At 39.3% G+C, this 25,112-nt stretch overlaps 1 protein-coding gene across 6 annotated transcripts in view; it reads left to right on the forward strand.

Annotated features, from left to right (window-relative positions):
* The window catches only part of TUB (TUB bipartite transcription factor), a 91,076-nt gene that overhangs the window by 38,190 nt on the left and 27,774 nt on the right, over positions 1-25,112 (forward strand). For 2 of the 6 annotated variants that reach the window (XM_067540733.1, XM_067540735.1), the window contains exons 2-4: positions 2,083-2,134; positions 4,994-5,156; positions 19,503-19,640. In XM_067540733.1, the coding sequence (XP_067396834.1) occupies positions 2,083-2,134; positions 4,994-5,156; positions 19,503-19,640 (353 nt within the window). The remainder of the gene's footprint in view (positions 1-2,082; positions 2,135-4,993; positions 5,157-19,502; positions 19,641-25,112) is intronic. The other 4 variants (XM_067540734.1, XM_067540736.1, XM_067540737.1 and 1 more) reach the window with 2 other exon arrangements.

The raw sequence follows: 25,112 nt of genomic DNA on the forward strand, positions 1-25,112 counted from the left end.
ACTGATGTGTACAGGTGACATAGATAAGTAACTAATACCTCTGGGGTGTTTTGTGATTAGCAATGGTTCTCTTGCTAGGGATCCTAAGGCTATTTTAGAATCTGACAACCATAGATGAGACATAACTATGATGTGTTTGACATGCCACGCTCTTTTAGCCTTTCTCACACAGGCAGCATAATTTATCAAACTTGTATGTCTGAACCACATGTTCATCTTACAGATTCACAAAAGGAATGCTCTGTATGGTGCCCTGTTTTCTGGGTGTTAGACACATTTCCTTATGGGTCTGGTAAATTTTTACTAAAGCAACAAAAACAAATTTCTTTTTTTTCACATCCACAACACTCTCTGTCCCTCAGGATGTTGCCTTATGTGGAACAAGGCAGTGAAAGTTTCAAACAGGATTGTTTTAACAGCAGTCGTGACTGAATCTGCTCAGATATATCTCAGGTCAGCTGGCTGCAGGTGATACCTGCTCAAAGTTTGCAAGTGTTGTAAAGTTCACTTAGATGCCTCAGGGCCAGACCTGTGTCCCGTCTCGCCTTTGACTTTTTAGATTTAAATATTCTGAGGAAATCTTACTGGTAGCACAGCTGGTTGCATAGATATAGACTTTTCAGAGGCCACTTTTTATGCCTCTAACATGGGTATGAGCTTTGAAATTCTAACCATTTATCTCTTTATTTTCCAGAATGTTGCATGTTTTGTTGGCAGGTGGTATCCTAAATATAAAACTGCTAGCATTATCTCCCCAAAGGACCACAAAATTTGGTGTATATAATTCTTCTAAGGCATGATTCCTATTCCCAATATGAAAATTTTCACTGTGCGTCTTGTAACATCAGCCTTTTATAAGATATATGGAACGATGCATGCTGCAGATCTTATAAAAGGCTGATGTTATGCTACAAGCTTTATCACACACCTTTATTTCTTTGTCCTCTGCAGGGTGAGAGCTCAGAGCTTGTTCCTGTATTCATGTCTCCCACTTAACTCTAGTGCCATGCTGCCTGCAGCCTAGTTAACAAATGCAGAGCATGCTGAATTAGTATTATGTCACTTTCCAATTATTTTAATATGCATAAGGCCAGAAACCAATTTTAACTCTCTTGTTCTGTACTTGTAATTGTCAATGGCGCTTATAGTATGGGATGCATGTTTTGGGTTGTTAGAAGTGGAAATCAGATTAATATAGTCAATTTTAAAGCATGTTATATTTATATCTTTTTGGTACTCTATATTCACCTATTTAATTAAATTTGTGAATTTATTTATCTATTAAATTTTTAGTCATAATATTGTTACAGAGCATAGAATTTGCCCCCCCCCCCCAAAATAAGGTGGATTTAATAGTTTTATCAATTGTAGTGCATAGAAGGTTTCTTTCTCCTTTATTTCCATCCAACATCTAATTAATGAAAATGATTGAATCTGGCATGAGCTAATCCCCTAACCAGCAACAATGAATAGTCACCTAGAAACAAAGAGGAAATGATGGTAATTGGTAGCACACAATACTGTTTGCATTGCAGATCTCTGACTTTTTGAGTGCGCGACAGTAAATCAGAATTCCTTGTAAATGTAATTCTTCAGATTGGCAGGAAAGAAACCGTTCTGAATCTCAACCTGAAGAAGCTTATACCATTCATTTTCCCAAGCCAGTTTTAAATACTGATGATTTGCTACACAGCTCCTGAAACTCTCTACCATTTTATGTACTTTACATACAATTGTACAATCAAATCCCACTGCTGTATATGCCAGTATCTTTATTAGACGATAAGGAGAACAAAGCATTTTGTACTTCAGGCATAGGAGCCTTGTAAAATACTGTGGATTTGTGTTCCTTTATGATCTGTCTGAATCTAAAGTAGCCTTTATACACAGAACTTTATTTATATTTCATGGGTTGCACTTAAATCTCTTGAAACAGCTTTTGTGGGTTTAGTTAGGCAAAACTTCTATGGACTTCAAAGGAAGTTTTGCCTGAATAAATCCTGCAGGGTATGACTCCAGTGATTTCAACTTGGTACTCTGTTGACTGACACAAACTTTCTAATGAATTCTTTCTCTTTGCAGTGTTTTAGATGATGAGAGCAGCAATCTGCGTCAACAGAAGCTTGACAGACAGGTGAGATCTTGGAGTCTGCTTTTGGCCTATTTTCTTTTGATAAGTAGAGCGTGCTTAACTGGATTACTGGGGGCTATGGAGACCTCCTTTCATTGACACATACAGCTGATGGAGGTATCCTACCAGAAAATTACATCTTGAAATATTAGTTCCCTTGCCTTCTAGGGGTGTGTTATACATGCTTAAGTGATGGAAAGGAGAGGATTGTGAAGATTACTATTTGTGTTGACTGAGTGTGATTTGAGCGGTTTTCGTTTTTGTTGACTTAGAGTTGCATAATGATGACTTAGAATGTATTATTCCTTTTTTGCAGACCATGAATAAACAAAAACCAAAAAGCACAAGGATACTAGCAAGAGTGTCAACCAGCTGAGAATTAACACACAGTTTTCAGAATTTTTCCTCCTCATTCCCAACCAGATAGGGTTTAATACTTTTTGGTAATCTGCCATGACCACACTGAGTCATGTGCTGTGTTGTCTGTCTTTCTACCACATTCTTACATGGCCTTCATAAAAAGTCATTCTGAAGACCTTGGGTGAATTCATGTCTCCATTGGGTATGTCTGTGCTGCAATTGGACACCTGTAGCTGGCCAACGCTAGTTGACCCATGTTCACGGGCTTCAGGCTGCCGCGATGTTTGTTTGCAGTGTAGATGTTCCAGCTCAGGCTGCAACCTGAGCTCTCACACCCTCCCGCCTCGCATGGTCCTAGAGCCCGGGCTCCAGCCTTAGCCTGAATGTCTACACCACTATTAAACATCCTCTTAGCCCGAGCCCTGTATGCTGACTCAGCTGGCATGGCCAGCTATAGGTTTTAAACTGCAGTGTAGACCTACCCACTGAATTCAAAGAGAATTTCACATTGACTTCAGTGGAGTTAGTTTCAGCCCTTAACTTTAATTTCCTCTTGGGCCCCTTTCCAAGAACCTCTCGTTCTCTTACAACAAGCTCTTAGGGCTTGTCTACGCAAGCGCTTATGCCAGCAAAACTTTTGTCCCTCAGGGGTGTGAAAAAACACCCCGCTCAGCGACATAAGTTTTGCCGGCATAAGCACTACTGTAGACTGTCCCCTCATTTTGGTGGTTTTATTATGTTGGCGGGAGAACTCTCTCCTGCCGACATAACGAGGCTACCCTAGCGCTTGTACCAGCAAAACTTATGTCGCTCAGCGGGGTGTTTTTTCACACCTTTAAGCGACAAAAGTTTTGCCTGCATAAGCACCAGTGTAGAATAGCCCTTATTCATCAACTCTGATCTTCTGTTACTATTGCTTTCATTGTAAAGTTCACTCCACACCCATCATTCCTTCAATCTGTGCATCATTTTCAGTCTCAAATACTTTATATCTATGCCATCTTGTCTCTGATTGCAGTGTTGTTGTTCCCAGGATATTATAGAGACAAGATTGGTAAAAGAGACAAGCTTTTGAGCTATACATTCTTCTTCAGGGCTGGTAAAGGTACTCCGAGTGTCACAACTAAATACACGGTGGAACAGATCGTTTAGCATGAGTAGTTAACGCATATTCTAAGGGACGATTCATGCTGAAGTGGCCTGTTAGCACCTCTGGGAATTTAAATTCCTAACTTTGCTAGACTCTAAAAATCCTGACCTAACCTCCCTCTTTTTCCTTTGACTGCAGAGGTATTAATGGGCCACTGCACCATGAATAGTCCATTAGAATATGTGTTAATTACTCATGCTACATCATCCCTTCCACCTTGTATTTAGCTGTAACGCTCATGGTGCCTTTCCTAGACCTGAAGAAGAGCTCTTTGTAGCTCAAAAGCTTGTTTCTCTTGCCAACAGAAGTTGGTCCAATAAAAGATATTACCTCACCCACCTTGTCTTTCATGTTGCATCTGAGTCAGATTCTGACATCTAACTCATGTTGAGTAGTAGCACGTCACTCATGGAGAAAAGTACTACCCAACATGAGAGAAGGCTGTCAGAACCTAGTCCTTCATGGATATTCCTCTATTTTAACCCAACCTTTTTGCTATTTATAACCACACTGCATTTTCTTTTCCTCTGCACTGTGCTGTCTTTTGACTTCTCTCCATATAGAGAGAAAGGGGACAAATTAGACATTGGATTATTATAATTAAGCATTGTTAACCCCTATAGTTCCTTGTGGATGTTCAAAGTGGCTGCGGTAAAGTGGTACCTCATAAATGAAGATTGGTTGCCATCACATTCCAAACTTAGAAACATCTAGAGGGAGAGACTTATGCCATCGTAAAGTTTTCCCCTGCCTTCTAGTGGTAATACCTGCTTTTCACCTGGTGTAAATGAGAATTGAAAATAAAGTGTGTAATTAAAATGTATCCTATATCTTCATTACACTGGGCTTGTATCCAGTCTTGTCACTTGATTCAAGTTTACTGATAATCTTTTCTTGATTTATAAAAACATAAATCAGTGTTTACATGCCTCATGCTCTTGGTTATCATATTTGTTCTCGGCAAGTGCTCCCACGCTGTTGGCTTTCCAAAAGATGTCTTTGTTTTTTTTTTTTTTTAATCCACATCTGGCAGCCAGTAGACTGCTCAGAAACACCTATTTTGCCTGTTTGGTACTTTCAGTAGAGTTTTAGAAAGGTCTTCTTTGGCCTGGCATCCCAGTGTCCCGTTAGACTCTGCTCTTGCCACTTGAAAATAGCACACAGGTGGACTGCCATTGCAGGAGATGTAATATCTGTTGAAATTTATTGGGAAATTCTACAGTATGAAGTCAAATAACAATTAGTTAAGCAGAGTTTGCAGAACCGCCTACAGCAGCTATGTGCACACAGATTCCCTTAGAAAAGTGACATTTAATCTAATAGTAAAGTACTTTTCTTTGTATTTCCCTCAGCGAGCATTGCTAGAACAGAAGCAGAAAAAAAAACGCCAGGAGCCACTAATGGTTCAGTCCAATGTAGACAGCCGCACAAGAACACGCAGAATGAAACATTCAGAGGAACAAGCACCGTTGGTTGAATCATATCTTAACAGCAACAGCAGCACCATTTTTCATGGTATATTGACGTGATCTATAGTGTGCATGTTTACTGCTAGAAGTCCTGTTATATTGTTGAAAAATGAAGTGAATGTGGAAACAAGAACATAATCTTTTAAATTAATACCTGAAAATTTAGTTTTTTGTCCAAATATAAAATATGCTAGTGTGCCATAATACTCAGAGGGGTTATGAGGGATGCAGCTTTCAGAATCTCCACACTTCTCACAAATTGTGATGATTTTTTTTTTTTTTTGTCTTTTCTGTGGAATTTATTCATAGAAGTTCCAGAATGCATTGACTACAAATAAAGGTTTTGGAATAGTGAACCTTTTTTAAGTATGCTTCCGAAAGCTGTTTAAGCTACAGAGATCTGATTTCACATCAATCGTTTTTCAGCCAGGTCATCCTTTGAATAATTATTCACTTCTTAGCCTCAAATTATTTTATTTTAAATTCTCTCTCCAACCCTGCCACCAAACGATGTCAGTGGACAGCACAGACTTAGAAACCCTGGTAAAGAAGCAAGACACTCTATTTTACAATGCCATGCAAATCATTAAATGAAGTTCTTTTTACATCTGATGTAATACAAGTAAATGAGGTGGGCAGAATAACATAGTACAGAAAATGCATTAATAAGATATAGGCTTATTTTCTCATATTCAGCCCTGGATTTGTAAACTTCTGGGGACAGCTTTTTGGGTAATAAACTGCTTTAGCATTTATCAGAAGCCTCAACTTAATCTCATTTAATTACCCAATAAAGTGGTTTGGTGCATTGTAAAATCCTCTCTCAGGAGCATAATTCTTGAAAACATTGTGAGAACCACAGAAGCATACTTTTTTGTAATAGTTTCTTATAGTTTGTAATAATTTCTTCAAGAGTGTGGTTGGTGGTCTCAAGATTCAGCTGCTGCTTGGGATATATTTAGGTTTCAATTGCGATTTTTAACTACAGTATTCATCTCCATTGAAAACATTTGTACCTGGGAGTGTTGGATGCATGAGACAGCTGGGCTGTATCTAAAGAACTGTTCTGCTCTTTTCCATTCACCTGCTTCTGTTGTGGGAATGCTTTAAAATGACTCTTTGTGGGAGCTGGTGTCCTAGTGCATAAACTGTACTTCATGTATGAGTGTGTGAGATTCCTTCCTGTGGAGCAAGCACTGCACAAAGACCATTTTTCCATATCTACCTCCCCTGATTTTTTTTTTCTTGTAAAATTCCTGTCCAGAAGCTTCAATAGGAAGGCATAACACAGGAATGCTTGTTTAATTTGATGAGTAAAATTAAGCCTGCCTCTGGTGGAAGGCTGGATGATTAAACAATGGGGTGTATATATATAATGAGAGGTCAGGGACAGGGTAAAAGGATACCTCTGTTGTTCCTATTTTATTGGGGTTTGTCTACACTGGGAAAGCGATGGAGTAGCTATAGTGGAATAATCTATTCAACTATGGCTATTCCAGAATAGTTCCCCATGGCAACACTTTATTCTAAAATAAACAAATCTTTGTTCCAGAGAAAAGTTACTTTTTATTCCAGAATGGTGTTCACATTGGGAGCTATTGAGGAATAGCTATAGAGGAATAGCTTATTCTACTATAGTTACGCTGGTCATTAGTTTCCTCTTATAGTCCTTAGCTAGTGTTGGAATTCTACAGGGAGTTGCAGGATGATTACTACTAATCCATCGTGCAACTGGGGTATAATCTGAAACAGGGAAAGAACAATTAAGAATTACTTAGACAAATTAGATGTCTTCAAGTCAGCAGGGCCTATCAAAATAATTCCTAGAATACTTAAGGAACTGGCTGAAGAGATTTCTGAGCCATTAGTGATTATCTTTGAGAGCTCATGGAGGACAGGAGATCCCAGAGGACTGGAAAAAGGCAAATCTAGTGTCTGTCTATTAAAAAGAGGAATAGGAACAACCCAGGGAATTATCAACCAGTCATCTTAACTTCAGCACCCAGAAAGATAATGGAGCAAATAATCAAACAATCAATGTGTAAACACTTAGACGATAATAAGATGATAAGGAACTGTCCACATGGATTTGTCAAGAACAAATCCGGTCAAACTAACTAATATCCTTCTTTGACAGAGTAACAAGCTTTGAGGATGGTGGAGGGGAAGTAGTAGATGTAATATATCTCAACTTTAGTAATGCTTTTAATACAGTCCTACATGACTTTCTCATAAGCAAAGTAGGGAAATATAGCCTAGACTAACCTATTATATAAGATGGGTGCACAACCAATTGGAAAACTGTCCTCTGAGAGTAGTCAAGCTGGAAAGGCATATCGACTGGGATCCTGCAGGGATCTGTCCTTTGTTAGGTTCTAATTCAATATCTTCATAAATGATTTGGTTTATGGCATAGAGAATATACTTACAAAGTTTGTGGACAATACCAAGCTGGGAGGAGTTGCAAGCACTTCGGAGGACAGGATTAGAATTCAAATGATCTTGACAAACTGAAGAAATGGTCTGAAATAAATAGGATGAAATTCAAGAAGGACAGATCTGACCCATCAGTTCTCATTCTCAAAGGAAACCTGCACAACAACACTTTCAAAAGATGAGCCTGGGAGTATAAATTCATTACTCTGTTCAGTCCATGATTTTTGGTGTCTAGCAAACAGACTGGATTTATGGCTTATTATAACAATCTGTAACCCACTAACTCCCTCTTTTAGTCCTATGACTGCAGAGGTGTTAACGGGCCATTTCACCTTTAATGGTCCCTTACAATATGTGCTAACTACTTATGCCAAACAATCTGTTCCATCTTGCATTTTCTATGAGGCTTGGGAGTTCCTTTCCCAGACCTGAAGAAGAGCTCTGTGTGGCTGGGAAGCTTGTCTTTCTCACTATACAAGTGAGTCCAATAAAAGATACTACCTTACCCACCTTGTCTCTGTAAGGCCCGGTCTACAATAGAGAGTTTTGTCGTCCAAAGACAGCTTTGGTTGACAAAACAGAAATAGAGGTGGTGTACACACTGCAATCAACCCCCGCTGACAAAACTGCCCTGTTTTTTCGACAAAATAAAACCACCTCAACAAGAGGCATGGGGTTTTTTTTGGTTTACTTACAGCGACGCATTGTCAATGTAGACACTACGTCCACTTACATTGGTGGTGGGGCTGTCATTTTTGTCAATTTCATCTCTACGGTAAGCCTAAGCGGCAGGTTCCCGCTCCCGGCTGTGAGCCTGGGTGGCTTTTTCCCACTTCCAGCTGGGAGCAGGGTGGGAAGCCAGGGTGCTTCTCCACCTGCTCCCTGTTGGAGCAGCCTTGTGAATTACACGGTTGAGCTGTGAAATTAACATGGCTGCCCCTTCTAGTGGGAAATGGAGAAGCCTGAGTGGCTTCCCCCAGCTCTCGGCAGGAAAAGGGGAAGGGAGAAGTCCCTGGCGGCTTCCCCAGGCTCCTGGCTGGAACCAGGGAGTAGAGGGGCAGCCCACAGGGATCCTCGGAGCCGAGAGATGCAGAGATCCACACTGCCTCTTAGGTCGGTGGAAGTGTTCCTGGTGGGGACTCAAGGAGGGCACTGTGGACATCCGCCATTATTGTAATTACAGCAGTGTCTATGTTTCGTCGACTAATTTTTTTAAGTGTATACGAGGCGTAAGATGCAAAGTACTGCACTCAGGAAGAAATGATCAATTACACAAATACAAAAATGACTGCCTAGGAAGGAGTATTGCAGAAAAAGATCTGGGGTTATACTGGATCACAAATTAAATGAGTGGACAATGTAATACTGTTGCAAAAGAAGTGAACATCATTCTGGGGTGGATTAGCAGGAGTGTTGTAAGCAAGACACAAGAAGTAATTCTTCCACTCTACTCAGCACTGAAAAGGTCTCAGTTGGAGTACTCTGTCCTAGTTCTGGGCACCAAACTTTGGGAAAGATGTGGACAAATTGGTGAAAGCCCAGAGGAGAGCAGCATAAATGATTAAAAATCTAGAAAACATGCCCTATGAGGAAAGATTGAAAAAAACTGGGTTTGTTTAGTCTGGAGAAGAGACGAGAAGACTGAGGGGGGACATAAGTCTTCAAGTATGTAAAAGGATGTTATAAAGACGACGGTGATAAATTGTCCTCCTTATCCATTGAGGACAGGACAAGAAGTAATAGGCTTTATTTGCAGCCAGAGAGATTTAGGTTAGACATGAGGAAAAACTTCCTAATAGTAAGGGTAGTTAAGCACTGGAACAAATTACCTAGGGACATTGTGGAATCTTTTTAAGAACAGGTTATGCAAACATCTGCCAGCGATTGTCTAGATAATATTTACTCCTGCCCCGGTGCAGGGGAGTTGATTATATGATCTATGACTTCCCTTCCAGTCGTACATTTTTTGATTATATGATCATTTGCAGATGTCTTGTTACATTCAGGATAGCATCTAAGGAAGGCGAAAGTGAATCTGAGATTCAGGTCCCAGTTAAGGGCTGTGTCTGAGCCCAGAAAGTGAGTGGGGCAAAACTGACTTGACTTTACTTTTGCACCTACACATGCTGGAGTTGAGGCCAATGTAATCTTCAGCGTAAGATAGAGCAGCACAAGGTTTCAGGTTGTGTTTTTTAAAAAATACAGTGAAATATATGATTGAAGCTACTGCTGGTGAAAGTACTGGAATGGCAGCTCTGGAAGTCTCTACCCCTCGAATGGAAAAGAGCATAGCTGGGAGCTGTGTAGACTTCTCTAGATATTAACAAAACAATGTTCCTAAACTCTTAATATGGAGATCAGAGGCCAGGTTGTTATGCCCATTCATTTCTTGGCGTTTGTTAAATTGTCAATGAGAGTCCACATTAGCACCCTTAGTGACCCTGGTGATGACACCTTTCCACTCAGGAAATGGACTGAGATCATAAAACTCATTTTGCATATGTCACCAAACACCCAATAGCTGGTAATTATTTTTCAATCTGCATCGACCTTTGACCAAGGAGTGAAAGGCGTTGTGTCTCTGAGCCCATCTGTAATCCCGTATAGAAATACATGCTTTTCATCTTTCAGTCAATTACCATATTTGCGTTGGTAGCAATTAATACCATAGGCCAACTTCAGAAAGCAACATTAATTTTCAGGAAAAGGCAAGCTTCAGGGAAAGTGAGGGCTTCTAACATCAACATGCCAATCCATAAAGTGGTCTAATTGAGCTGAACAATTAGTAAGGAGCAATGGCAACACTGAGAATCTTTTTTTCCCTTGCATACTGATTTGAGCTGCTACTTCTAACAATCCACCATCTGTATTATTTCCACATTACATAGCCATTCTGGATGGACCATTTGAGACCCATCTGGCCCTAGTACAGATCTTAAAACTATTACTGAAATATAAAACTTATATTTAACAGCAATACTTTTAGACTGATGATCTACAAGAGGGTCCCTTGTATGAAAGAGGGGTTTTGTTTTATACTAGATGAATATAATGACAGGTCAATGCCTTTTTGCCACTTAAATCAAGCTTTAAAAGTAGTTTAAATTCTGGGCAAATAAACAGATCATTTTTCGCCTGATCCACATACCAGTCAAGGCAATGGGATTCTTTCTATTGACTTCAGTGAGCTTTGAATCAGGCCTTTCGTCTTGTGAATAATCCCGATATGTCTCAAATCATCAGATAAAAATGTCGTCCATCATTATAAATAACTGCTTAATAATTGTCAGCAATATTGTTTGCATCATTATAGAAGAAAGATATATATATATATATATATATAATTAAAATAAAATAATTTACAAGAATAATGTCTGGCCATTTATTAACTACTTTTTTCCCTCTCCCAGTTTGTTTCCACTTAGTATCCCTTGTAAGGCAGACTGTTAGTGGTTAGTTGAAAATGTTTACTTCCTAAATCCCTGCACATAATTCTGGATCATCAAGGTCACATCTGATGGCTTTTTTTCATGTATCTCTACATCATGTATTGCTTCAGATTTTCTATAGAATTGGACAAAAGCATGAGCCCCTACAAATGCGTGATAGCAAAATTCCTCAATGTATGCTATTTTTTTCAGACTGTTTAAAGTATTGCAAATATATGATATGTATTCCTGGGATATTGCTACTGATTTAAGTAAAATGGGGATATAGACAAAATGTTCATATTTACATACTTGCATTGTTAGCCTTTATTGCTTTTCTAATATAGGATTTACTGAAACATGGTAAATGTATTCATTTATTTTTGTAAATATCATGGTGGGCCCAGTCCCGCACCTATTGAAGCTAGTGTGAGTTTGCTAGAGGTACAGGATTGGGGTCTGTAGACAGAAATGTACAGCAACAGTTCTGATTTAAAACGTCTGTATTTGATCCCAGATTTGTGTTCACCTGGTAAACAGACCAATGCCAATGAAGAATAATACTTTAATAGATTTATAAAAAAAGTGATCTTTTCTACTGCCCTCTTAAATTTTCTGCAAAAATTAAAGGCAGTTTTCATAGGCAAGAAGGAATCTTCTTTTTTCCGTGAAAATGGTGAATTTCCACTTGGGAAAAATTCCTTTGTTTCCCACAATTTTGAGTGAGGCTAGAATCTGAACAAGTGTGAAGTATACTTTTCTTAATGTTACTTTGTTGCAGATGTGGCTTTTGTATGTTTGAAATTTAAAATGTTATCAATTAAAAACCGAATAAAACTCTCCTTCAAGTAACTTTACAACAACTTTTGATTTAGGGGTTTGGATTAACAATGTACAAAATAGAAAAATGACTTGCCTACTTTCTCTTTAGTGATATATAGTGGTGGTGTAGCCATGTCAGTCCCAGGATATTAGAGAGACAAGCTGGGTGAGGTAATATTTTTATTGGACCAACTTCTGTTGGTGAGAAAGACAAGCTTTCGAGCTACACAGAGCTCTTCTTGAGGACTGGGAAACATACTCAGTGTCACAACTAAATACAAAAAAGAACAGATTGTTTAGCACAAGTAGTTAGCACATATTTCAAAGGACCATTCAAGGGGAAGGGGCCCATTGACATACTTCCAGTCTTGGGGCAAAAGGAAGCGGTGAGGGTGAAAGACCGGAGGGCCTTCCACTAACAGATATTACCTCACCACCCTTGTGTGTCTAATATCCTGGGACCAACATAACTACAACAACACTACGTACGTTCCCTTTGACATTTGGCAGCAGGGCTAAATGAGATGTCTGTATTTTGTGCCAAACAGATTTCTGATCACAACTCATAGCTCTGGATTGTTAAATTTGACATGTCATTCTGTTCTGGCACCATGAATGAGGAGAGAGAGACTTTTCCATTGAATGGCAAACTGTCAAATTTTAAGGTGACATCATTTTAATCCTTCATTTTAAAAATATTTGTTTTTAATCCTGTTTTGATCCTGTTTTCTGTTGACCTCAGTCTGAGGAAAGGTGTCTGTTCCTTTTAGGGAGAAAGCAGGGAATACGTTCTCTGCATTAGATCATACTCTTGATACTTGGAGTGCTGCCTTCTTCTCTATGAGATGTGGGAGAATTTTGTGTTAGAAGATAATCTATAATAATTTTTAGAAACTCCAAGGGTTTCTTACAAATAGCAGCATGAGACCTCCAGTATACGTCCCCAAGACCGAAATCTCCCATGCTAATTCATTAAAAAACAAAAAAACCCAGAGTGTAGCTAGATGTTTGAGGAGTTGCTCATTCTGTTCTCTTGTCTGACTTGATGATCTGTAAGAGAAACCCACCAGTACCCCATCTTGTGATTTACTAGTTAGTATGTCGATCCATAAGCATTCCAGGTCTGTTTTTTCTAAATTGTCAATAATGCTAAAGTAATGGTAGCTTTGACGCAGAGTGTGTCTACACTGGGGGCTAGGGCTGTGATCACCAACTTGCGTAGCCTTATTTGCTCTAACTCTCATCACGCTAGTGCACTAGAAATAGGAGTGTAGCCCAGGAGCATGGACAGCTGTGAGTAGCGGTGTGGGCTAGCCGGGCCAACATCATACCCTGTGTGGTCAGGCAGGTGTGTACTCAGCATAACTAGCTCATGCCGTTGCTGTTTGTGCTACTCCAGCCATGCTGCTATTTCGTAGCTTGCTAGCTCAATGATAGCTAGTGAGAGTACATCTGCACAAGGTGGGAGTCATACCCCTGCCTCCAAGTCTAGATGTAACCAGAGTGTGCCAACCCTGATCCCCTTCTGCCCCCTTTTTCTTTTCTAAATAAGGTTTATCCTGAGATTTTACACTGTGACTCATCCCACCAGGTCTCAGTAGTACCAATTATATCAGATTTGTTTTCATAAATGAGCATTTCTAGTTAAAAAGTCCAATAACAAATGTAAAAATGAGGACGTTGATAGCCATGAGTACAAATTAACAGTTGGGAAATACAAACAATTAATAAGGGAAGCTAACAGTAGCAATGAAAAAATCTGTGGCCAGCAGGTTTAAGGACAGTCAGAGGAAATTTTTTAAATATATCAGGAACAAACAAAATCCTAACATGCAGTATGATATATTTATATCTTAATGGTAAGGAAATGCATTCCATCCCATCAGTAACTAGGGAGGATGTTAACCAGCACCTATTAAAGTTAAACATTTTTAAATCAGTGGGTCCCACATAACTTATACCTATGAGTATTAAAATAACGGATCAAAAAGCACTTTGAACCATTAACATTGACTTTTAACAAACCTTGAAACACTGAAGAAGTTCCAGAAGACTGGAAAAAGGTTAGTGTTGGGGCAGTATTTAAAAATATTAATCAGGGTGTCCTGGATAACTGTAGATCCAGTGAGCTATACATTTATCCGGAGAAAAGTAAATGAAAGGTTGATATGGGATGCAATCAGTAAAGACTTAAAAGATGGTAGCTAATGCCAGTCAACATGGTTTTGCAGAAAATAGGTCTTGTCAAACAAACTTGATATTTTCTGTGAGATTATAAATGTACTTGATAAGGGTAACTGTGTTAAAATATACTTAAACTTCTGTAAGTCATTTGACTTAATCCTATATGCCATTATGATATAAAACATTAGTAGTATACAACATCAACAGATTAAAAACTGTTTAACTGATAGACCTCAAAAAGTAAATGTAAATAGGGAATCATAATTCTTTAGGAGTGTTCCTAGTGGACTCCTACAGGGATCAGTTCTTGGCTAAATGCTATTCAATACCTTTATCAATGATCTAAAAGAAAATAAAATATAAAACCATCGCTGGTAAAATTTTCAGATAACACAAATTAGTGGAGCAGCAAATAATGATGGAGACAGATCAGTTTTACAGACTGATCTGGATTGTTTGGTAAGGTGGGTTCTTTTGAACAACATATGTTTTCATACAGCCAAATGCAAGGTCACTTGGAAAAAAAAATATAGGTCAAAATTACAAGATGGGAGACCATATCCTGGAATGCAGAGATCCCAAAAGGACCTTAAAAGGAATGGCACATAACTAACTGAACATGAGCTCCCCATGCCATGGTGTAGTGGTGAGAGTGAACACAATCCTTGGATACATAAGCAGGGGAATATCAAGGATGAGTTGGCAAGTCACATTACCTGTGTATATTGCATTAGTCAGACCATTACTAGAATATGGTATCTAGTTCTGGTATCCACACTTCAAAAAGGATGTTGAATTGGAAGGGGTTCAGAAAAAAGCTACAAATAGGATTTGAGATCAGGAAAACATGCCTTACAGCGAGAGACTTAAGAAGCTCAGTCTATTTAGTTTATCAAAGAGATGGCCTGAGGGGACTTGATCACAGTCTGATAGCAGATAGGTCTTTAATATAGCAGAAAAAGGCACAACAAGATTCAGTGGCTGGAAGCTGAATTGGTTGGAAGACAAATTCAGACTAGAAATCAGATGCACATTTTTAATGGATGATGTAGTGCAAGTGGTAATTAACCATTAGGACAACTCACCTAAGGGATGTGGTGGATTCTCCAACACTTGATGTCTTTAAATCAAGGCTGGATATCTCTCTAAAACATATGCTATAGCTCATCCAAAACTTATCAACTTGCTACAGAAATTACTGAGTGAGATTCAATGTGCTGTGTTGTGCAGAAGATCAGACTGGATAATCATAATGGTCCCTTCTGGCCATAAAAATCTAGGAACTAGAAATGTGCTTAAGAGCATGATTCTGTTATCCTTACATTGAGTAGTAATTTACTCCAATAATAGTTCCATTAATATTGATGAACATGCACAAATACTATTTAGACTTTTTTCTGTGGCAACCACTGAAGTTAATGGGGATACTCATGGAATAAGACTCTATCCATAATTAAGGGATGATCAGCCGCTAAACAAGTAAATACTGGAACTACAAGATGTGCCAATCCTAAATAATGCCAACCAATAATTTTGTTGTCCCCTCACCCCTGTGTTCACAGACAGTTTTTTCAGGTTCTTTGGAAATCTACGGTTGTTTGGCTTCCTTTGGTTGAGGATTGCCCCTTTGGATTGTAACCTCTCAGGGAAGGTTAGATGAGAGGGTCCCAGAGCTCATGTTCCAGCCCAAGCCTGAATGTCTACGCTGCAATTTTACAGCTCCACAGCCTGGCCCACTGAGCCTGAGTCAGCTGACGTGAGCCAGCTGCAGGGGTTTAACTGCAGTGTAGACGCACCCTAACACATGCTCCTGCAATTGTAACTTGCTAGACTCCTACATTGTGATCTGCTTAAAATATGCCACCATGGATTGCAACACACAACTGGGTCCCTACATCGTAGCTTTGATGACTTATTTGACTGAAAAACACCATGTAGACCTTGGGACTTCAAGTAATATTTGTGTTTAAAAAATGGGATTACCTCCGATTGCACTGGTGTTAAACCTGGCATTATCTACTAATTAGACATAGTTTTGATTCCTGACTTGACATATTGGGACATTTCTACAAGGAGTTATGCTCAGTTTATGAGGAGCGATGCTATTTTGAATCACTAAAGAGAGACTCCTACAGCAAGTTCAGTAGTAGTTTCTTCCCGCATGGAGCCCCATTGGGTTGAGTGGTATTCCGTGCAGGCACAGCAATCTGCTGGCTCACTACCAGTTGCACGGACCTTAGACTGTAGGCTTTTGGGGAAGAGACACAGGGACCCTGATCCTAACTGGGGCCTTTGGGCATCACTTCAATCATTGTTTTACAGGTCTTCTACAAAACTTGTGAAAATCGCTGATTTCTCAATAAAATTGAACATTTTTACCCATCATTTCTTCACTAGAGAGTTGCTGTAACTCTAGGAACATCCCATGCTTTTAGACTACTTAAAAGTTATAGTTTAAAATAGACCAGATAAAATTTATAGTGGATCACTGTCCAAATAAACAGTAACAGTCTCAAGAGCCAAGAAATTACAAAGAGAGGTGCCAAGTCATTTTTATGTAGATACATGAGAGCACATCAAATGAGTAGGCAAATGCCAGTGGATTTGCATTGATTTGGTAAAATACATTTATTAAACTGTTGCTTAATTTTCTTTGCTCAATACTCCTTCTGGTTTCACTTGTCATGAAATGAGAATTGTGAGAACTTTGATAAATGGACTGAATGGTTGCCTAGTAAAGCGGAGTGAATAATTTGCAATGAATAATTTATCCAGCTGTTTAGCTTCTCTTTCCACTTGTGCAGTGTTTTTTCAAGCAGATTGCAAATTCTTCAGATGAATTCATTATTCAAATAATCTTTGCAGGTTTTTTCCAGATCCAGAAAAGTTCTTTGTGGGTATTTAATATTTACTACATTGTGCATGTTGGTTAGTTGCAATTGAGATAGTAAACGTAATTGTTTCAATTATCCAGTTGTAGCTACTGGGCACTGGTGTGCCTTTAAATGTTTAAACCACTTGCACCTAATTGTCCTATCTTTAGCAGGTCCAGTCTGACAATGTGTATTCAGGGTGCAACTAGACTGAGTGTCTTCTTGGCCTTGAGCATAAAATATTGGAAGTCTTTCAAATCCTTCCTTGAGGAGGTCACACCTCCATGTTAATATGCAAGCATCTATTACTGAAATGTAGGTGCCAGCTTTTCAAAACTAATTCATGCAGCTGCAACCCACAGCAATAGTTATTTAACTTCAGGGTCTTACTAGTTAGAACAAAGGATAGCTGACATGATGGCAGGTAGTTGGTCCTAAAAAGTTCTGGTGTTTTTTAGTGTTTCAGTTAGTCATACCAGAATGTTGCAATCCATTCTGATTGTCACATTTTAGACTCCTTAAATGGTGTTTGACCTGAGTGGATGGGCATATTTAAAGAAATATTAGAATGGCTTGTAAGTCATTTGATCAGTTAGGAAAATACTGAATTCTAATTACAAACTAGATCGTCATCTTGAAAAAAACAAAACGAGAAGAAGAAAAAACCCCCTCCCTAATTTAAAAAGGAAAGAGAGAGAGACAGCTGCAAATATAGAACAAAATTACTTGGGCATGCAAATTCAACCATTTAAAGATTATTCACAGCAGGGGCTCTTTGCTGCCCTGGTTAGTCAGAGGTTTTCATGATTGAGGAAACAGAGCCTAATGTGCTGCCTTTCACATTAATCTTGCCATCCTTCCTGAGAGCAGTCACTGCCTCTGTTCTGCCTCATGCATTGTCCACAGTGTTCGGTAATGCCTTGTAAAGGGATTGCAGCCAATGAGCTTGTGACTAGTACTAGTCATTTGCTAAAGGCTGCAAGTGGAATGAGGAGTTGGGGTGACACAGCCCCATTGGCCCATCTGATCATGTGGAATTCTACAGATTTATATAACTGCATTATTAGAGCTCTCTCTAGTAAAAGAAAGAAAATGGTTAACCCTCCGTGTGTTGTAAGTTTAACTCTATTTATTAGAGATGCCTGTGCTGCGGGAGACGAGATGTTGAGTTTGCAAATGATTTTTATAGAGGTTGGGTGCTCATCTTGGCTTACTCATGTGAGGACTGTAACTGAAGTCAATAGAACTATTCATATATTAGGAATGCAGGGTTTGGTCCATAGTGGACTTGTCCCATAACTCCTGAATTTGGAGATTGTTTATATCTTCTTTGATAGAGCTACCACAAGTATCATTGGACCTATCTATTTACTGAACTTCTGGAGCTTGCCAATTTAAATGATCTTGTGAGTAAGCCAATTTTTTCCTCTAGCTTCCATGCCATATGTAACTTTTTTTTCCCCCTGAAAGAAAACTTTTTTTTGTTTCTGGTGCAGGTGAGTGCATAATAATGGCAAATCTGCACCTTTAAAAAAAAAAAAAAAAAAAAAGGCATATTGTGGGATCCATGTCCTGCAGTGGGGGTTCTGTGCCGCTCCAGGATCAGATCCTCCGCAGATGTTAATTGTCATAGCCTCGTTGATGACAGTTTGCACAAGCTGAAGATCTAGCTCCTGAAGTTCTTATTGTACTGGTCAGTGTTGGTATATTTGGGGGCTGAACTATATGTAGTTCATGAAGATAATTGCTTTAAATGCCTGTGCAAAACCTGAAAAATATTACTAAAGCCACTTTAACAAAAAAAGAAAGTCACTTTATTTCACGTAAGGGCTTGATCTGGCCAGAAGAATAAACTATTTATATGTATTTATAACTATTTATATGTTTTAACAAATTTAAATACAGTCCTCTGGCCACACTTCATAATAAACAGTAAATCTTTGTTACTTTGAAAGTCGCTGTTATCACATGATTATGCTGGCATTCACAATGAATGCTGTGTTCCACTGAGATTTCTATAGAATGAACTTGTATGCAGTGCTTATAAAATGAGACCATTTTTTGTTGTTGTTGCTTTAAATGGATATATAAAGTCTCCATAAAGTAAAGGGCCATTTGTGCTGTGAATTATACCATAAGAACTGAGTTTTTGAAGTTAAACTCCAGATGATGCTTTTGGAGGATTTAGCTGTATACTTGGGGCACTGAGAACTCTGGGGAAAAAAACAGCTATCATTAACTTATACTATTGAGCTGGCTTATGGGGCTTGATCAGTGATCAGTACTGACAGAGCTTTACTATGGGGAAATGTCCTGCTTACAGACACTCAGCAGCATAACAGCATTTATGGTGGTATTTTTGGCCTAATGAATAGCAATCAATACATTGTAGGAGTGGGAAGAATGGGAGGAGATGAAAACAAGGTAGAAAAACCTAACCTTAACAAATCTGCCATTTTAAATTCCACTGTAGCTCTGCAATCTTTGTTTAGGTTAATTTCCTCTCTGCACAAACTGAAATGTCAGCCGAACCTTAAACTCTGCTGCACTTGCATTCTTCTCTGTGGCTTCACAGAGTTCTCATTTCATTCTCTCTCTCTTGTTTTCCTCTCTGTTTTTCTTTATGGTGGGTGCCCTGAATCTCTCAAGCAGTTCAGGAGGCCGAGCAGGAAGATGTAAAGGTGGTAGCAGATGCTCAAGCTCCAAAATCGACTAAAAAAACCAAGGCAGCAGCTGCAAGCTGTCAAACTGGCAGCACAAGAAAGGAGAAAAAGGGGAAACACAAAGGTCAGCTGCATGCTGCTGAATATCAAATATTGGGTTGAGTGGCAAGATGCTTCTGTATTTTTAAAGATTCTTTAAATGCTTGTGATGTTGTGATAGCTGACAACTGTTTAAAACAAATGTTATACAAATGCATGCACCAGATGGGAAAATTTGCATTGCTTGATCCTATCTTAGCATGTACATATTGGAGTGAAGGATGGTCAAGATTTGTCATCCTAATCTTTTTGCAAAACTGCATATTAATGTAACCTGTACCAAAAGAAGAAAGGAGGCGAATGTTCGGATAACCGGCAACTAAATTCTATAGAGGTTTTAGGAAATTGTTGGTTTAGAGCCATGTTACACCAATTCATTTTTCAGACCAATCTGCATTTCCAGGAATCAGACTTAAATTGCAGACGTGTCTGTCCAAACCGATACTGAGTTTTAAAAGATGTACAAATTTAAGGTGATGTCCTAGCCCCTTTGAAGTCATTGGGAGTTTTGCTATTTACTTCAGTGGGACCAGGAATTCACCTCTAGAATGGATCTACAGTAATTTCAGAGCCATTGCCCTCTATCAAGACAGTATGCATTTAAGTGCATAAATAAACATGTTTAGGAAATAATTCTGGATGCTCGCTAATAGACACACACAGAACCTATCCTGAAAGTTTAATGTCTAAGTCTGTTTTGCAAAAGCATATACCCACTATAGATAGTGACAGAAATGGAATTACTGCCAGTATAAGGTTCAACTGCTGAATTACTTGAGAGTAGATGGAGCAAGCAGGATGAACTGATTACAAGTTATATCAGTGATTTGGGTTTTTTTTAATATCAGTGTGTGTAATTTACTTTTAACTGGAGACCAATCCAAAGCCCATTAAAAATCAGTAGTCTTTCCATTGACCTCAGTGGGCTTTAGATCAGGCCATTATAGCCTATATTTTCTGGACTCCACTGTTTTCCCTTTTCATATATATCCAACATTCTCTCCTTTACTGCCTTGTTAAGGAAATAACTTGTATGGTCAACAATTCTGTTAATAACTAATAAAATAAAGCTAGTTACTAATGCCCAGATCCACAATGGGACTTTGGCATTGTGACCTTGTGGCATTGTGGACTTAGGCATAGACCCTGAGCATTGTGATGCCTAACTTTGAGGTGCCTAGAAAGTCATTGGTGTGATGAAGTGAGCCATAAAGCTTGAGTTAGGCACTAGGCTCTTTATACAGTGCACGGGGAGAGATGGGCACCTAAGAATGCGATCCTCAAAAGTCAGCATGCTAGGTGAGGAGCTGCCTAAGATAGGACATGGAGATGCTGGCAGCATCTCCATTGGCTAAGTCACACCTCACTCAGAGAGGTAGGCATCTAAGTCAGGGCTGCAGGAAGGCCCCTATATCTGCTTGTGAGCCACAACTGGGAACCTCTCTCTGGGAGCTGAGCAGCCTAAGTCGTTTCTGGCGAGAATGACAAAATGGCGGAGGAGGTGGTGCCCACTTTTAATCCAATGGTTAGAAAAGTCATCTGAGATGTGGAAGAACCAGGTTCATTCTCCCTCCCCACCAGAGGGGGGGGAGAGAATTTGAACAGGGGTCTCGCACCGCTCCAGAGAGTGTTCTAACTGCTGGGCTATGGGATATTTTGATGTGGGGCTCCCTCCGTGTTGAAGCTGTTCCATTGTGGATAAATACTTGAGTCATTGGAACAGGGGGATTGGATCCTCGGTCTCCTACCTCCCAGATGGATGCCCTAACCACCAGGCTATAGAATCATATTCTCTCTCAGGTTCTCAATGATTCTTCAGTTATTTATCCAAAGCGTAATAACTTCAGCAGGAGAGGCGGAGGGAGCCCCACATCAGATTATCCCATAACTCAGTAGTTAGAGCACCCTCCTGGGATGCAGGAGATCCAGGGGGGAATTAAGCCTTTGTCTCCTACATCCCAGGTGACTACTCTAATCACTAGGCTAAAAGTTGTAAGGTGGGCGGTGGATTTTGAATGGGACCTGATCTGGTAGGCGTGCTCAGAAGCCACCTAATGGATCAGGCCCCACAGGTGAGATGGCACACCTCTACCTATCTTCCCCTGGTTCATGGCTCACGCTGGAGCTTAGGCAGGAGATAGGCATCCCATCATGTAGAGTGAGACAGCAGCGTGCAGAAAGCTAGGTGTTTAGGAAACTTTTACCCTGAAAACTTAGGTGCCTAGTCAGTTTAGCCAACTATAGTGTTAAGGTGCAGCTGAACAGTTTTGTGAATCACAATGGTGTCTAAAACAGACTTAGGCATCTCAGCACCACTGGAGTTGGGCTTAAGGCAATCTTATTGGGGTTTGCCTGTACAGGTTTCCTTGTCTTTCTGGTACCTGTGGCCACCACGGTTCCAACAACACTGCATATTACTTTTAAAATCAGTTACATGTTTTGTTTTGTTTTTTAAATTTAAAACAAACAGCTTCTGAACTGAATTTAAAAACTGCTGTTGGAATTTAAAAAACGGGAAAGCCAATATTTCTGGACTTCAGATAAAAAAAATAATTTACTCCAAGACAGAAATTTGAATGCCAAGTTTTGGTGGTGAGTCAAATCCCTTTAAAACCTGGAAACTCACTGATGGAAGTGCTGACTCAGCTGGTAGTCGAGCATTGTTCATGATAGAACGTAAATCATTTTTACTGTATAATCACATAAACTCTGGGCTCTAGTAATAGTCAGATTGAACGCTGGATTTTGACTCCAGTAGTAGTCCATTTCGTTATGTGGGATTTCCATACAAGTACTATACTTTGTACAGAAAGTAAAATATTACTTCAGTCAACTAAAATAGATGAGATTGACAAATTTATACAATTAAGATTTCCATAATACTAAACTGTGTATAACCGACTGCATTATATCTTTTTCTGCGCTGATTTTCAGACAATTTTCTAATCTCTGCTCAATGGGTGAAATCCTAGCTCCATTGAAGTTGACAGAAACTTTGCCATTGACTTTAGTGGGGCCAGGATTTTACCTCCTGTTTTATTATGTGCTTGTTTAGCACCTAATGCTATGGGGGCCCAATCCTGGTTGGGATTTTTGAGCACTACTGCAATAAAAATAATAATAATTACAGGAATGTGTTATTTAAAAATGGCCGTTATGTCCTATAAGACAAGGTGTGATGGAGAACCATTGGGATTGTGTTTGCTGCATAGTTCTTGTCTCAGTGAGAAAACATTTGCTGTGTAAATGCAATTATATCAAGATCAGTATGTGCTGACCAGGTTTATTGTCATTTCAGTCATTCATTATCTCAGCACTGCCAATAAATTAATTAAATTAACTATATTTCTTGATCCCCAAAACTTTGCTTCTCTGCTTTCCCAAGCATACAAATGTTGACATATTTTAGCAGACCTAGATCATTGCAATTGTGGTAATTGCATATAACAATAAATAGCCACAGAATTTGTGTCAGTTAGTAGCTGTCGTCTAACTTAAAAACATCAGGTTAGTAAATACAACGCTAATGAATTCGGTAATTTTTGCAAAGCTGTAGTCACTGTTTTTCTAGGAGCTTTCAGTAGTTTTCACTTACCTGGGAGATTCATTTAAAAGGACATTGTCAGATAGTTGAGATCTAAAATTCATGTTTTAAACTTTATTTTTTAAATAAAATTATATGAACTAATAGCAGCAGAAAATATTTCTCTGAATTAAAAGACAATCCCTAGTATAACTTTTAATCAAACATTGTAACCCTGTGTTAGTGTGTGAGAACTGGAAAAATTGAGACTGGCTAATATCATGTCCAAGCTATCCAAGGTAAGTGAAACGTAAGCTGGGCTTGATCGTGCAAGCAGCTGGAATTGTTCAACTTCAGTTGAAGTCTATGGGAGCTGGAAGCACCCAGCTGTTCCGAGAGTTGCTCAACTTCTTGCAGGATCAGGCCCATAATAAACATAGGGTGAAATTCACATGAGAGCAGAGGCTCATACAATACCCTCCACACCACTTCAGCCCCCTGCCCACAAATGTCATTGTCTGCATGCAGTGTGGCACAAGCAGAGCAATTGTACAAGGGGACCTCTGTAGCTCCTAGTTTCCTTAGAGAAAGAGTCTCCATGCTGGCGCTGACTAGACCAGTCTTGAAGGCAAGCTAGGGTCAGGCTGTATGAGGGAGCTCTGGATCTGCAACTGCATAGATTCTAGTGGCCAGAAACAGTCGAGTAAGGGAAGCTGTGGTCAGTATTCTAGCCCATGGGTAGAGTTGTTGCCCCAAAAGGGGTTTCAGAGAAGCCTTCCTGCAGTATAAAGAGGAAGATAATGGATTTTATCCCCTGCAGTGAGTTCCCTTTGTGAAGCCTTCTTCCTCTTGCTTTGTACAGAGAGAGGGGATTTCACCAAAAGACCAAAAATAGTGGAGGTTGATTAAATCTTTAAAAGTTCTTTTACCATCAATTATCATCATCTAAGATGGTATTAAAGTGAGGAAAGACAGACAGACACACACGCAAAATCCAGGGGGACAAATTTAGTACGCAGTTACACGTGAGTAATCTTGTTCATTTAGTGGGAATTAATTTACCCCAGGATTTGTAGCCTTACTATGCCCTTTAGGCAGCAGGATGTATGTTAGAAAATTATATGCTTTAAAGGTTTCTCTTATGTGTAACTGTAGTGCAGATTACATGTCTGAGCATAGCTCATCCCTTTGTGCTAAAGAGACCAGATTTTATGCATAATCATCTAATTCAGAGCTAATACATTTCAATTATATATGTGCAGCACTTGAATCTCTGTTGTAATGACTGTACTCTGGGTTTTAGATGTGCAATGCTTTTCTGAGTGGCTCCAAGAATGATGAAACTATGATCAGAACAATGTGATAAAGATGAGCATGAGGGAAATATTAGGCTTAATGAGGCTGCACTGAGAGAAGGCAAGAGAAGCAGACATAGGATGAGACTAATTGCTTATGTTGAGTTGATCGTTGCTTCAGAGTTCTGGGTTAATACATTCTGTGGTTCAACTCTGTATAGCACAATGATTACCAGCTTAGCCAAGAGCTGTGATTGTTAGGGTCTTTCATACCTCACTATGATAGTTAATCGGTACTGAGCCTGATTTTTATTTTAAAAAAACCCAAAAAACCAAGCCTCCACTTAGGAAGCAGAACTGCAAGTGCAATTAATTGTAAGCAAAAATGCTAGCAGTTAATAGTATCTTAGCTACCTGATTAAACTGACAAATCTTGTAGTTAGGCATATTAATATGAACATTTGGGCCTACAATTAATTGTTGGGTGTAAAACTGATTTCATAGAATCATAGAATCATAGAATATTAGAGTTGGAAGGGACCTCAGGAGGTCATCTAGTCCAACCCCCTGCTCAAAGCAGGACTAACCTCTGCTATATCATCCCAACCAGGGCTTTGTCAAGCCGCAGCTTAAAAACCTCTAAGGATGGAGATTCCACCACCTCCCTAGGTAACCCATT

The sequence above is a fragment of the Emydura macquarii genome, unplaced genomic scaffold, assembly GCF_026122565.2.
Source record: "Emydura macquarii macquarii isolate MOO-44397 ecotype Brisbane River unplaced genomic scaffold, CSIRO-AGI_Emac_v2 contig_587, whole genome shotgun sequence".
Taxonomy (NCBI): domain Eukaryota; kingdom Metazoa; phylum Chordata; order Testudines; family Chelidae; genus Emydura; species Emydura macquarii.